Genomic DNA, 16,641 nt, shown 5'->3' with positions numbered 1-16,641 from the left:
TAGGACTAAAAAACATAATGGATTAATACGTGGCAAACAGTTTAAAGACAAGCATTAAAAAGATAAGGAAATCAGACTCCTCCTTGCCTAAGACCAGAACGGATGGGGAGATTACCATCGTAGGTGTCACCTGACTTGAGTCTAATATATGAATTAGCATACCAAAAACGAAGAGTAGATATAATAGACACATTTGCACCAAGTTGGATTAAAGAATACCAAAGTTGGCTATGGCATATTGAATCAAAAGCTTTTGTAACATCGAGTGCACAAAAATGAACTTCAAAACCATTTTTATGTGCTTCAAGTAATAGCGAAACTATAGCACGATGAGCATGTTGGCATCCTATATACGGCTTGAAGCCAAACTGATTAGACATATAATCTACATTAGACAGGAGATCAGGGAGCAAAACATATTCAAATACTTTACTTAAAGTACAAGCAACCGTAATAGGCCTATACGAAGCGCAACTAGTTGGATCCTTACCACGTTTCAAAATTGACGTAATGTTACCAACTAAAAAAGAATCAGGGACTAAACAAGAGCATAAACACATCTGAAAAAGTAACTGCAAGTGATAAACTAATTCCTCCGATTCGGTATTGAGGTGAAAAGCACTGATGCCATCTATATCATAAGATTTCTATTTAAGTCTCTCTACACTTCTTTTGACACGGTCAACACAAACGGGAGGTACATGACCTTGACCTTGAATGATTTTCTTAGGCAATAGGCTAGAACAGAACTTGGCAAAACGAAAATGAACCGCATATATCACTGTATCGAAAATGTTACTATAATGATTGATCCATGATACATTAGGGATTCGGTCGGCCGCAGGCGATCTATCGAACTTCGCGACATTAATCACTTTTTTCCACTGGCTAAGAGTCTTAGGAAATTTGGCACCATTATACCTAATTTTTCGAAGATAGTGTTTAAAATCAAGCTTTGTTCTTTGTTTAATATCGAAAACATTACCCCTTAAAGGGCGGCCGCAAGTTATCCAAATTTTTAGCCACAATTTAGCCCGATTTTTTATTGTTTTGAGCTCTGGGTCATTCTTCCAAATTGAACTTCTTGTTTGTGCTCGAAAGCGACATAGGGGAACAGCTACCTCTTCAGACCTCTTTAAGCACGATACAGTGTGGCTATAATAAATATTAAGCTGAATTCTGGCTTGTGGGGACCCAACACTTGTACACAACATATTAAAAGGGACTTTAATCGTTGATAGAAGGCTAACAGGTGTGGAAAAATATAGAGGCCAGTCAGCTTTGTTCCATTCTCTTTTAGAAATCCATTTTTTAGAATTAGGACGAAGGTTCTTTTCAGCAGTAGCATTAAGGGTAACAGTGAGGGATAGGGGGAGATGGTCATAATCACGCTCATCCTGATCAACATGGATCAATATTTGTCCATATCTCCATATTTATGAAGAAGGCTACTACTCCAGCAAATCCTGACCTGTATATTAAAGTTTTAATTTTCAATATTAGCTGTACAAGAGCAAAGGCTCTAACACTAGAGCAATTTGAAAGAAAATCAAATTTTTCTTTACAATCGTTCGATAATCAATCGGTTGATAATGACAAAGGTGGGGTTTAAGCCCTACTGGGGTGTCAACTCACGGGAAATTAGGAGGAAGGCAAGGATTTTTTCAGTTCTTTTTGAAATAAGCATACATGAAATCAATACATACAAATCTATGGGGGTCCTCTCCTCTAATTGGTGACCCAAAAGCCCTAAGAACAGCTTCATTGGATAGTAAACTCATTATGCAAGGGAAAGCATCATTTTAATTTTAATTGAACAGTGACAAACTGTATGAGAAGGTACGGAAAACCGGAGGAAAATCAAATTCATCTCTTAGAAGAAAATATCAATCAACGCCATCTAATGTTACCCAGCAAAAGCATAACATTTATTACAATAGCCTAACTGAAAGTATTAGCCGTATTTATTTTTCTAATACTTTTCTTACTCTTAACCAAAGGAATAAACCTTGAAAAAGAAGAGGCCAACATCCAATAGGGAGAAAATGAATAAAAACAAACAATCAAGTATTTTGCTCGTTTCACAGCAATGCATATTCACGATTGAAAACAGGAAGAAACTACAGTCAAAAGAGTAACATGGTTTGTAGCTGTGTCAACAACTAAGTAAGAAGCAAACCACAGCCCCTAATAAAAGCAAGTTTAAAAAGACGTTTTGGGAAAGAACTCTCAAGTGAGGAAAAATCCCCTTCTGAAGCTGGTCTCGTTTGCAAACAAAAAGATCAGGATATTACTCCTGAGGTTATTAGGAAGATTGTAATTGAATCTTTCGCTAAATTCAGAATACATTTGCAAAATGAGCTGGAAACCAAATTTTAAGCACTACTGAAACCAGTTGATGAAAAAACGTCGAAATTAGAAGCGAAAGTTGCGGATAAATGCTCAAAAGGCGAAGTAAAAGTTGCGGTTATGCAGGAAGTTTGAAAAGTGAAGGAAAGTCTATGTGAAGATCCCTTGAGCACCCAAGTAAAAGCCTCTACATATTCTACTCAAGCAGTGCAACGCAAGTTCTGTGATACAATACAAAAGTAGAAAAACCTTATATTGTTCGGATTAGAAGAAAAGGGATGGTAAGTCAAAAACTCCAGAATGAACCTGATCTACAGTTTATTAATAATGAAATAATGCAGAGCTGTTCCGTTAAATGTTCTTTTTTGGTACGGTTGGGTCGGAAGCAGGCTAACAGAAATAGACCAGTTAAGTTGATATTTAAGTCACCAATAGACCTTGATTCAGCCGCCTTCTTTATACCAACATAGAAGCTGTGCTTAAGGAGAAGATTCCGTTCAAGTTCATTTATTTATTAATCGCACATACATATATATATATATATAAATGACATAGGCCCATGGGGAGACAAGCTCGAAAAACTAGGCCTAGACAAAGATAAAATAATAACACACTACAATACAAAGATAAACATGACGGCAAAGATACAATAACACAACAATAATTAACACAACACAACGTATTTTCAATAAACACAACGTACAACAATAAAAAATAACACAACGTATTTTCGGATTGTGCATGACAGGAGTGATGCTGAGTTGGCGTTGAAAAAGAAGTATGATGCTTTGAAACAACAACAAAGGGAAGGTATTGATGCTGGTGAGGTTGGTTGGAGGATTAAGACTCGCAGGAGTGAGCCGGAATCAGTTCAAGAACAGCGGTCTTTTCGTTCCCAAGCCGAATTCAAAATGTCGGAGTGATCCACTTTTGGCGCTTTACACTCAAACAGGTTGTCTCTCCTCCAAATGGGTAGAGTTTAGTGAGTTTGTTAATGAACGGAAGCCACACGTAGTCGCTGTTACGGAAGTTTTATCGAAGCATTTTAGTGATCCATCTATTTTTGCTCAGCAGTTACAACGTTATAGTTTAGTATTTAACAAATCACCTAAAAGGGGATCTGTGTTTACATTCATGAATCTATAAAGTTTCCTGTCGTAATTGATCCATTAGTAGATTCAGTGTCAGAATGCGTTTGTTTTGATATCAATCTACCTTTTCAAAGTAATTATATGCGTATCGCTGTTTTTTGTCGGAATCCAACATCCAGTCTCACAAGCCCTATTAACAATGCTAATACTCTTGCGTGCCTTTCTCGTCTTGCAAAGTGTTGTTCTAAATTTCTTATTTTGGGTGACTTTAACTTACCGTGCATAGATTGGTGTGTCCATAGTACAAGTCAGCCAGGTCTGTCTTATAAACAGCAGTTTTTAGTTAGACTGGATAATATTTACTCGTATTAGCATATTGATGTGCCAACTCGAGCAAGAAAGCATGCTGCACCATCTATTTTAGACCTAAATCTGTAGATGATGTTTTGAACCTAGATTTTAGAGCTCCTTTAGATAAAAGTGATCATGTTGTTCTTGAGATTTATATGAATACCAATGTTCAGAGAGAGGGGGTTGACACTTTGAGGTATGATTATTTTAATGCAGATTATGAATCTATGAAAAATTTTGTTTCGTCTCTTAATATTATGCATGAGCTAAAAACTGGTCGGTTGTCTCCAGATTCAGCTTTTGAATTTCTGAAAGAATTTTTAAAGAATTGTAGGGAGAAATTTGTTCCATTGGTGGGTAAATGCTCTGACAATAGAGGAAAGCCTAAGCTTCCACGTTAAGTACTCCAAGTAATTCGTGAAAAAAAAAAACAATCTTTGGTGGTCTCATATTGAATTACGTAATAACAAAAATAAGCCACAACAGTCACAAAGCCAACTGCAAAATAATGATAAATGGTCTGCATACACAAGAGCAAGGAATAGGGTTACTAAGTTTCTTAGAGCCAATCGTGAAGAGCTAGAGACGCGTATTATTCAATCTAGCACTACATCACCAAAAAATTTTGGAAGTACGTAAATAGAATAAACTGAATCTAACAGTTTATATCAACATTCGCACTATCAACTACACAATGACTATTTGATAAAGATTTTGGAAAGGCCCACATTTTTAATGAGACTTTTGCTTCTGTTTTGTTAAGCCAAAACCAATATCCTCACATTTTGAAATACTGATAACACTACCTGAAACTACTCAACCCTTTAATCATTTGGATTTTTCAGTAATTGAGGTGTTTAGTATTCTTGAAAAATTAAACACATCAAAATCACCAGATTTGATCACCGGAGTGGATTTGTAAATGAAGTGACTTAAAAAATAGCTGAGGAAATTGCAGAGCCACTTACTTTTATATTTAATTTATCTCTTGCACATGGGTTGTGTCCTTTGACTGGAAGAATGCATTAGTAAAATCCCTTCATAAAAAGTGTTCCAAATCAGGCTTTATAAATTCTCGGCCTATTTCAGTCACATCTATATTTTGTCGAGTGAAGGAAAAATTGATTTGTAGAGCGAATTCAGAAGTTCTTCGATAATAATAGTCTTTGATAAGGTTTCGATACCCTTATTTCTTCGTAAATATGCTATGTATAACCTAGGGCCAAGAACAGTTTCATACATTGATGATTATCTAAAGGAGCGTACTCAACAGGTAGTTATTGGGGAGGTGATATTATCTCCGATTGAAGTAATAGGGATACTCCAGACCAGTTGTCTAGGACCTGTTTTATTCTGTTTATTTGTGAATGATTTACCCTCTTCTATCCATCACTCATTTTTAAAGTTGTTTGCCGACGACGCAAAGTCTACTTACCCATAAACGATCTAACAGATGTACAACTTATGCAAGAGGACCTGCATTCCCTGACTCAGTGGTGTGAGTCCTATTCCATGTTTATAAACCTGTCTAAGTGTGTTGTTTTACATTATGGTCACAAGATACCTCCCAATTACACGTATCTTTTGTCTTGTACAAATGTCCTTTCCGAAGAAATGGTGCGAGACTTTGGTATCCATTTCGATACCCAGCTAAAATTTGATAAGCATGTTTCAGCAATCGTGAGAAATGCGAACAACCGTCTATCGTCTTTGAAGAGAAGTTTCAAAAAATTCAATTTTCGAAATTTCCTTTTGCTTTACAAGTTTCTTGCTCGCCCACTTCTCGAGTATAACACTTCCGTCTGGTTCTCATTAACTGTAATGGATGAGCTTTGCGTAGAAAAGGTACAAGGAAGGGCGTCAAAGATGATTCCTTACCTTCACCATCTTCCCTACAAATAGCGATTCTCTAGGCTTGGTATTCTGTCATTAGATTTCCAACGGCTTCGTAGTGGCCTTATCAACGTGTTCCGTATTATCAAAGGTATAGATGACTTAGATTTTGATTCATTTTTCAAATACAGTCACTATCACCCAACCCGCCAACACCATTACAAACTGTAGCCCCCAAAATGGTAAAATTCTAATTAATTGACTTCTTGCTATCTCAGAAAGGGTTTAGGTTAGAAAAACGAAACTTTCAGGGATGAATCTACAGACTAAAGTATGTCCCGGGAAGGTATTTTGAAGTAACTACCTCCACTCCTTCTCCCTCTAGAGGGCCCTGACCTTTGATGACCTTTAAAAATATGTGTGTTATAAAAATGAAACCTTGCAAAATAGATCTTCTGTTTAATTGAAGTACAACATAATTGTTTTCAGTTTCATAACTTTGCTCAATTCCGTTTTATAAGGTTTTTAAGATATGCAAATACATTTCTTAAATTAAAAAAAAACAAAAAACATTGATATGGCTCAAAAATCTACTCAAATAACAGGAATTGCATTTTCAGAACTAAAGGCAGAGAAAAAGCAACTAGTAACTGAAAATTAAGGTAAAATGTTGTTTTGTCAAAATTTCAATAGGTATAGACCTGTCATGTAGGCAAATTTCAGGGCCCTCTAGAGGGAGAAGGAGTGAAGGTGGGTACTTTAAAACACATTCCTGGGACATACTTTAGCCTGTAGACCCATCCCTGAAAGTTTCATTTTCCTAGCCTAAACCCTTTCCGAGATAGCAAGAAGTCAATTAACTAGAATTTTACCCCCCAAAGTCAAATAAGAAAATAGGGCAATGTTCATCTTCTAGTAGGGTCGTTTCACCTTGGAATATCTACCCGTTGAAGTCGTGGAAGCTGGAAATGTGCAGATATTTAAACGTTCTTTAGTGAAAGCACCTTTCTATTTGGGAGTTTTTGATGTTCAGTTATAAGTTGATCTTTTGGTTATGAGTTTTTGTTTGAGTTTAGGAATTTTGAGTTTTGGATATAAGTTTTTTTCAAGCATATCCTCTTCTGACATTCATAAGTGTTGCTGGTGTTGCTAATTAGCTTATTTCTTGTTTTGTGTCTATAGCGACAAGCATTATTGCTTACCGTTTAATGCATTAATAAACAAATAAATAAAAGCAATAAAATTTGTGGTGGTAAAAAATTCTTAAAATGCCGAATCCTCGTGCAATTCTCGTTGCAAAAATATCGCTACGTCGTTTCCATTAAAGATTGTAATGTTGGTAGAACCCAAGGTGTCGCGTCTCGTGCACTTGTTAAACTGGCTCCTTCGCAACAAAATTGGGAACCCACAAGGTACACGAAACGGGGCAGAAGCGATATCATCAGTCACAACATTAATAAACCTACTATTCAAATAACTTTCGCAGCATTTTAAGCATAATCCTTTTCTACGTATACATTCTGATCTTTACAATAAAACACTAAAATCTCTCGTATCGAAAGCTTTTTAAAATCAAATACTACTGTAAGGGGAGTTTCGCCCTTTTCCAGACAATTCGCTTTTTAAAAGCTTTTTAAAATCAAAGAAAACCGTAAGGGGAGTTTCGCCCTTTTCCAAACATTTTCCTCACGAAATGAACAAGGTGAATAGCAGCATTACTAGTAAAGTGGCCTCTCCGAAAACTAAAATGTGTCTCACTTAATAGGCCATGCTACGTAAGATGGTCGTAAAGGCGGTGATGGACCACTTTCTCAAGTATCTTGGAGAATTTCATTGAGATTGGTCTTCAATTGTCCATATCTGACTTCGAACCTCTTTTGAACAAAGATATTACTTTAGCCTGTTTCAAGGCATTTTGGAAAGGTTCCTGTTTTCAGGATGTGAAGGAGGGAAGGAAGTAGATAAATCATTGTGGCTTTAAATGTCCTTAAATGTACAGCATCAATATCAGCAGAATTCGATTTAATATTCTCAACATTTTTTATAACCTCATCACTTGTACATTTTTCAAACCATAACTCCAGTCTTTCTCCTACATCATTCACAAATTCATCCAAAGGAAGAGATTATGAATCATCTCTTGCACTATCATGAACTGAAGATCCTATTTTTGAACAAAACTGACCGAAATGATTGACGACGACAACTTTGTTACTTACAGACGTGCCATTAATGCCAATGCAAGGAGAATGGCTGCAATTTTTTCTTCCCATGAATTCGTTGATAACTTGCCATGTTACTTTAGTATCACCCTTGTGCTTACTGAACTTTTCACTAAAATACCTCTTTTTAGCTTGGTGTCGCAGAAAGCTTTCTCTGTTTGGTACCTTTCTAAACTCCTCGAAATCCCTCGGATTCCGAACATTCAGAGCTTGTTCATTTAGCAGATTTCTTTTATTTCTCTCACTTATGATTTTGGTCAGTTATCCACGGCTTTCGTGATTCATCCTTCTTCTGTCTAACAGCTTCCAAGGGACTCATTTTATCATAAGTTAGCTACAAAATAGATATGACTTTATTGTAAACAAGTGAAGAATCATCAGTTATGTCCAACATAGTATCCCAACTGAGGTAGCTCCGTTCCTTGGCAAATTTATATAGATTTTCTTTTCTAAGAACATGCACCATTACTTTCTTTGACCTTGTATAAACCTATTCATAACTAGACAAGTTAAGAGTTACAACTAGGAGGTGGTCTGAACCTTGGTGCAAACCACATCTCCGCAACTATGACTCAAATAAGTAGAAGTAACGAAAACACATTGAATCAGAATATCAGAGTGACTTGATATACGAGTTGGAACACAAGCTAAGGGATAAAGATCATTCGAAAGCATAAAATTTAAGAAATCAAAATTATCACATGTAAGATTTAAAAGATAATAGTTAAAATCACTCATACATATAAAATCCAAACCTGTAGAAGAAATTAATCAAAGCAGCTCATCCAAACCATCAATAAACTCATCCAGACGAGGACTGGTTGGCTTATACACCATACTAATCAACATCTTCTTTTTTTACCTTCTATTTCAAGAGAAGAACTTTCTATCTTACCTTCAATCCAAACCCCCAAATCATCTCTAATTACATACCTTAAATTCTTTATTATAAAAAATCCCAATCCACCACGGTTCGAAGATGTTCAGTTCCTTACTTCAAAATCATAACCTGGAAAAAAAATAAGCCGAGAGAGATAGGTTAGAATTTAAAAATGTTTCACAAATCCCTTCAACATCAAATTTAGAAGAAGATTCTTGAATCAACTAGAGAAAATCAAAATATCCAGTAGTTAGATGGCAATTCCGAGACCAAAGGCAAAGCGAATTGTTTCTTTCTATTTCAGACAGTCGAATATACAATCTCTCACAGAGAGGTTTGGAATTTGCAACAGGCAAATCATTGCAACCAAGTTGGGCCTCCAAATGGTCCTCAATACGAAAAGGACTATTCATAAATCTGGCTAAAGATTAAATACCATTCAAAATCACGAAGGTAATTAAAATTGAATTTCAACTTAGAAAAGAATGACAAAAACACAAAAATGAACAAAATAAAAAAAGACGAAAAAACTGAATACAGAACAAAAAAGGGAAGAAACAGAAAGAAAAAAGCCATAATTAACAAACAAAACCGACAGGAAGATCTAGAGGATCTCCGAAGTGATCTGATTCGCACAGGATTTACGTCACTCTGCTCTCATTTAAAAATGCGGCCGCAATCAGTCGAAATGTTTTTAGCACCCAATTAATTTCAAGCACTTTTTAGTATAGGTTTCCTCACTTCAGTAAGGTAAAACTTTGGTATCACTAGTACCAAATAATAAAAAGGAATGTAGTGACGGTTTTTTTTTTCAAATCTGGAGGCAAAGCAACGAATGGGGAGGAAGAGAGGAACGGGTTCAGGAACAGTCAGTGGCAGGTGGTGTCCGAGTGGGGAATGCCTTTCCGTGCGAGGGTTCGCTATTTCATTTTTCTCAAAATGGAGGGGTAACTCCTATGCTCAAGTGCTTCCAACCTGTGTTTTTTTAGAAGGAGAAAGCATGGGACCTTAGTTTCTTTGAAAATTTTTCGCAGGGATCTTTTTTGGATCGATTCAATGTGTTTTCGTGTTTTCCCAGGGAAAAACTTTTCCCTATTGAAATTGAATATCGATACCTTTTGTGAGTAAGATATGGCTACTATTCTAGAACCCAGAAGTGTAATAAGTTGGCTTTTTTTCGACCGCCTCACGCTCTTTTTTGGGGCTGTAATTAATTTAAAAAAAACTTTTTCCGCAAACAATTGACCTAGAATAGCCTACAAACGCTCTTCATGGAGCGTAATTATTCCACAGCATTGAAATATTCTCCCCGCAAGCGTTAGATTTTATGTGGAATGAGAGCCAACGTATTGTTTTTAATCTTCAAGCACTCACATGCCGCACCACTCTCTATACTGTAAACGAGATATAACGTATAAACGAGATATATATATATATATATATATATATATATATATATATATATATATATATATATATATATATATATATATTTCAATGGTGACCAACAATGTTAGTGAACTAGCTTCTCAGTGCAAAATATGTGGATTTGTTAACGTCTGCGATGTCTAATATCTGGTAAAGTTTACAATAAATCTAAATGAAAAGATTTTCTGGTGGCTGAATGGTCTACGAGTAAAAGCTTTGGGTAGCTATTAAAGATTCATGGGTTCAACTCCCAAAGCAACAGCAAATATTTGGATTCGAGAAGGTGATGCATATCTCGTTTAAAATCATTTTACAGTTTGATGAATTTTGCAACATGTAAACTTTTCTTTTTTAGGAGCTATCATTCGCCTTGTGTGAGCGTCTCAAATCCTTAGGAAAAAATTGTGTCTTCCTGTGTTTGGATATTGACTCTGTTTTAATTCAAAGAAGCATTGAAAATTTTTCATTCGAGCCAGCTCTTACCTTTAAAACCCTTGACATAACCAACGTAGAAGATCAAAAAGAAATTACCAATTTCCTGGGGAAATGGGGTAAGCTAAACTTTGACCTGATTTTTTGTTTTTCTACAACACTTTGGATTCACATTAACTATGGAGATGATGTTCTTTTGAATACAATAAAATATTTATGTGGAATGACAAACAATTTAGTGATTGAGCCGCAGGCTTGGAAATCTTACCGACAGGCAGTGCGTCGTGTTAGAAAATTAGCAAAAAATATTTTTGATGATAAATTTAGCCAATTAAAGATACGAAGTGATGTGGTAGATGTCATTGGCAAAATAATTTCAGAAGCTGGATTTGAGCTACATGAAGTTGGAGTTTCTGAGTGGAAAAGACAGATTTTGGTTTGTGAGAAACGTTATCCCTGATGAGAAATGTTTATGAGAAATTGAATAAAGTAACAAAGCCTGATAAACACTTTGAGTAAGGAATGCCACCTCATACACTGAAGTGTGGCTACGGCTGATACCACCAGCCCAACAGTTCTAGAATTGTCCCTACATAGGGAAAATTTTACGAACTAAAGATACGAAGTGATCTGGTAGATGCTATTAGCGAAAAAAAATTTGGAAGTTGGATTTGAGCTATATAAAGTGTGAGCCTCTGAATGAAATAAACAGATTTTGATCTGCAAGAGATGTGATTCGTGATATGAAATTTTTATTAGAAATTAAATGAAAATTGTTCCTACATTATCCTGTATTTCTGTAAGAAAATCTTATGAATGCTTTGAGCATAGAATGTCACCTCATGTAAATTCACAATTGTGGTTGTGATTTATGCTACCAGCAGAAGAGCTCTAGAAGTCATGTCTAAGCCATGTAAAATGTGATTTTCCTAGTGAAAAAGAAACATTTTGATGTGTGAAAAATGCGATTCTTTATGAGAAAATTTGGCCAAAAGCGTCTCTTGTTACAGTAGAATAAGCACAGTATTTCCGTAAGAAAGTTATTATTTATTTCTATTTTTTTTTGGATATCAACGTTTCCGCATGAAAACGACCTTTGTCCTAGATATCTATGGATACACATTTTTCTTGAAACTTTTCAGGAAAATGCGTTGAGCGAAACTACAACCTACTTCTTTAATTTATTACAACACTTTGGATTCACGTAAATTATCGAGATAGCGTTCTTTAAATGAAATAAATGTTTATACGATATCGTTAACAACCTATAAATCTCCCCCCACCTTACCCTTTATTCTTAACCTTTAAGTTGTACAGTGCTTTACCGAAAACATTTAAACGAGTGATCGAAAGATTTTTTTTCCATCTTTGAGGCACTGCGTGGAACTGTTGGGTAGAACAGTATATGACTTGAGTAATAATCGCTCACTCATAACAACGCTGGTCAATTAAGTAAAAAATTATGTGATAAATAGTAAAATCTTGACATTTTAAAGAGTGAATTGGACTTGAAAAATGGCCCTGGTGGGGGTTTGATTTCCCTCTAGTAGAAGTTTCAAAAAGTATAAAAAATTATTCAGATGGAAATTCCAGGGGGGGGAGGTCTCAAGCCCGTAATCCCCCGGGGATATGGCCTTGGGGTCGAGTTTTTAGACTATTGTCAAAAACAGCTTAATGCTGATGACCTGTTGACCTGTGCTATAGGCTTGTAATTTTTTTTTTTATAAGAGATAAAATGCAACTCCGGCTAGAAAGTCTTACCACCAGGCTCGGCTGTGTGCCATGTTAGGAAATCCGTGAAAGTGCTTCTGGCGAAAAATTTTACGAACTAAAGATTTGAAATTATGTGTCGTATGTTATGAGTAAAACAATTTTGGAAGCTGGATCTGATCTATGTAAAGTGGTAGTTTCAAAGTGGAAAATGTATATTCTGGCCTGTTCATTTGACTTCTTATGAAAAATTTTATGAGAAATTTAATAAAAATTGCCCCTGATTATCTTGTATTTCCTCAAGAAAGTCTTGTGAACACTTTGGCTATTAAATTTCACTGCTTTTATACAAATGTGGCTGTGTTTGATTCTATAAAAAAACAAGTGTGAAAGCTAGATTTAAGCTACCGTACATAAATTGATAGATATCTGGAAACTGGGTAAATTTGGAGACTAAAGAATGAATTTCTTATCCTGGTTGCAGCAGTAACTGCAACTAATAAAGAGTAAAGTGCAGCCCAGCTGAGTCATTCCTGAATCCCATTTAAATGAAGAGTTTTCCTTACTATACAAGTTTTTCGAAACAGGTTTTATATATTTCGGTTACTATGGCCTGTATTTACTTTGTTACTATGAATGGGCTGCAGTTAATGCTACAACCAAAACTAATACTACCTCTAAATATATTAGTAATTTCATTTTCAAGTGAAAAAGACAAGTTTTGTGACATGAACATTATAAAGTTTCCCAAATATAATAAAGGTATTTCTTACTACAATAAACATTATTAGGTATTTCAATAAGTACTGATTCCTTCATTTATAAATTTCTTTTACATTATTCATAATGACCTTGTATATTATTCATAATGACATTGTAGCAGCACAGCGGATTAAAGGTGTTCTTGTCGATACGAGGTCCAGGGATCGGTCCCTACTGCAGCGAGGCTGGGTGACAGGCTCGTTACCTGCCCCCCGTAAAAACGTCCCAGCTACTGGAACGTAACTTTGATGCCCTACGCGTCAGCAATGGCTCTTGAGGATTTGAATTGTAGGTAAAGCCATTTCAAAGAAATGTTCGTTATTTTTTCAAAGATTATATACAACAAGGTGTTCAAGGGCATGTCTTAAGAAAAAAAAATTGGTCCAGTGAGAGGAAAAGAAACAATTTTCTAATCTTATCACATGACCACTTGTTGCTAATCACATTGCCTTTGCTGTAAGTAATGTAAAAATTTTGAATGTTCGATGTGTTATTGTGATTTTTTCTTGGAAATGAAGAATCAGATAGATCGGTTTAGTTTGCTGAAGGTCTTTCTCTTTATTTCCGAGTGTAACCGAACTTGATATGTTTATCTGGTATACAATGCAAAGAAAGGACCTTCACTAAAGCTCTTCTATCAGCTGAATCAAACGCTTGCTCATAATCAATAAAACTGCGGACTAAAAGGGTTTTATGACTCAGCCACTTTTCAATTCTTAATCTAAGAGTGAAAATTTAGTCAACGCATTCTCTCCCATTTTTAAAATAATACTGTTTTTCTCTTTAAACTTTATCTACAGCATCCATCAGTTTAAAAAGTACCATCTTACTAAGTAATTTGCTTCCCACAAAAGGCAAGCTAGTTCCTCTATAATTACCATACGCTCTCATCTCCTTTCTTATAGAGGGGTTTGATTGAGTTGTCCTAAAATCGCCAGGTACTTCCCCTTTTTCAAAAATCCCATTCTTAGTCTTCTGTAACTTATTGTAACTTAAAAACTCGCCTACAGCACTATGAGTACCCAGGGTATAATTAATTCTTCCTCACAAAATAAATTATAATTCACATACAAAGCAGCACAAACTTCTTCATTCTTTTCTATATCTTTTCCAGTAACTTTGTCATGGTTTAGCACATTCTTAAAATGTTCTTCTCTTCTCTCTTTAAATTCATAACGACCATATTTAAAAAAAAAAAAAACTTATTTATCGCACTATAAGCACATGAGGACTTATTGTTTTCAAATCTTTTTTAGTACTGTCACTAGTTCTTCCTTACAAAATACATCTTCCTTCAAATCCAAAGTGTTACAAACTATTTCATTCTTGTCTATATCTATTCCTAGAACTATATCACAGTTTACCACATCCTTAAAATATTGTGCCCATCTCTATTTAACTCTTTCATTATCACTAATTGTGTACCAGTTCTTATCTCTAGTTGGGACAAGTCCAGATTGACAATTCCCATTCAATTTATTAACATACTAGTACAATTTTTCACTATGCCGTTTGGCTTTATCTTCCTGAACTTGAGTGATGTTATCCATGCTTTCCACTTTACACCTCCTTAATATATATTTTAATGCTTTCTCCACTTTTTTTACATTCATCTTATTTTCATGTGATCTGTCACTCGAATAATTCTTGTACAATCCCTCTATTAAACTTAAAACATTTTCACTAATATTCTTAGCTTCGTATCTAACTTTCTTCCCTATGACACCATCAACGACTTCACATACTATTTTCCTAGAATTACTCTGCCCATCCTCTGCATTGTCAAATTTCGAATTTTCCAGTTTAGAATTCAATTGTTCCTGGAAAGTTTCTGTCAGATTCTCATCCTGGAGTCTACCAACGGTATAGCTTCCCGGAAGGTAGTTACCGTCCCTAAATTTCCTCTTTAGATTAACCCTAGACACTACTAGGCGGTAATTTTATACCTTAAACATTAATAACAGCCCTCATATACCCTAGTATCTTGTGTAGATCCTGCCAGTCTTCAGTTTACAATAATATAAACAATAAGGTTAACTCTCATGTGAATGCGAGGTTAACTTATGGGCAATTACATGACTAAGTTCTGTATTGGTTATGACTAGACTGTTATGCCTACAAAATTGCAACAGTCTGTAACCATTATCACTTTCTTTTTTCGCACCAAATTTGTCTAAGCTAGTGTGTTAAGGTGAAAGGCTTAGGGAACTATAAGGCAAGGGGGGGGGTCAATTAAATGACTGAAACTATATGCCTGCAGGTTTTCAAAATCCTATAGAAGAAACATCATAGGCAGCCTAGTGCTATCATTGAAAACTCTAAACGAGCTCGTTCGGTCGGAAATACTAAGTTCCAACGCCCTTTTTAAGAGTCAAAAGACATGGGAGCACCAGCAACGAATTTTCTGCTACTACTGCTGCTAACAACTCACCACAGCACCAAGCCGCCTGAGGCCAACACAGCTACGCAAGCTCCTCCTCCATCTCAATCTATTCAAAGCCTCCCTCTTTACACCCTCCTAGGAAGTTCTCATTTCTTTTAAATCTTTCTTTATTTCATCCTCCCACCCCAGACGAGGACGACCTGCTTTCCTTTCAGCCCTAGACGGTTGACCGAAAAGGACAATCTTCGGCAATCTGTCATCCACAGATCGTGTCCTAGTCATCTCAATCTTTATTTCATTATAGCCCCAGAAAGTGGGATTGAACCACACTTTTCGTACAGCCTACTGTTCGAAATACGGTTAGTCAGCTGGTTACCCAGAACAATCCGTAGGCAATTTCTCTGGAAAAAATCTACTAAATCTTGCTTTTCGGAGTGTCCATGCTTCAGAGCCATATTTGACCACTGTCATCACTTTACTTTCCAATATTCCAATCTTGGTTTGCAGACATATCTTCCTGTTCTTCCAAACTTTTTTTAATTGTGAAAAAACACCCTGAGCCTTGGCTATTCTACTTTTAACGTCTTTGCTGCTCTCACTGTCTTTACTAATAATGCTACCAAGGTAAGTGAAGCTGCCCACCTGATCAATATTTCCGTTACACAACGTCACCTTTTCATCTTCACTTATTCCTAGCCTTAGTGACTTAGTCTTCTTAACATTAATTTTCAAACTTATTCTAGCACCCTGAACTTGCAAAAACTCTAAAAGTTCATTCATTTTGCTCATACTTTCATCAAGGATGCTTAAATCATCAGCATAATCTAAGTCCAGGAGAGATTTCCTCTCCATTTGATTCCGTGGTCTTCCGTTACCTTTCCTGTTCTCCTTAAGACAAAGTCCATCAAAATGATCCATATAAAGAGGGATAGAACACAACCCTACTTAACTCCTGATTTAATACAAACCAGCTGCTAACCTCATTTTCTAGCTGAATTTTCTAATTATTCTCATACATATCACTTATCACTTTAGTGTATTTCTCTGGCTTAACCTGTAAGGATAAGACCTTTGCTAAAGTTCTTCTCTCACTTGCTCATAATCTATAAAACTGAGGACCGGGGGTGTTTGACAACTAAGCCACTTCTCAATTATTAACCTAAGAGTGAAAATTTGGTCGACACATCCTCTTCGTTTCTA

At 35.8% G+C, this 16,641-nt stretch overlaps 1 protein-coding gene across 1 annotated transcript in view; it reads left to right on the top strand.

Annotated features, from left to right (window-relative positions):
• Positions 1-12,580, top strand: part of LOC136028343 (pre-miRNA 5'-monophosphate methyltransferase-like) — a 31,667-nt gene extending 19,087 nt beyond the window's left edge. The window contains exon 3 of the mRNA XM_065706128.1: positions 10,510-12,580. Coding sequence (XP_065562200.1) covers positions 10,510-11,046 — 537 coding nt within the window. The 3' untranslated portion in view covers positions 11,047-12,580. The remainder of the gene's footprint in view (positions 1-10,509) is intronic.
• Positions 12,581-16,641: the final 4,061 nt, after the last annotated feature.

This window comes from Artemia franciscana, chromosome 6 (genome assembly GCF_032884065.1).
Source record: "Artemia franciscana chromosome 6, ASM3288406v1, whole genome shotgun sequence".
In the NCBI taxonomy this organism is placed as follows: Eukaryota; Metazoa; Arthropoda; class Branchiopoda; order Anostraca; family Artemiidae; genus Artemia; species Artemia franciscana.
Note: the sequence above shows the minus strand (reverse complement) of the source record. Positions and strands in the feature narration are given on the sequence as shown.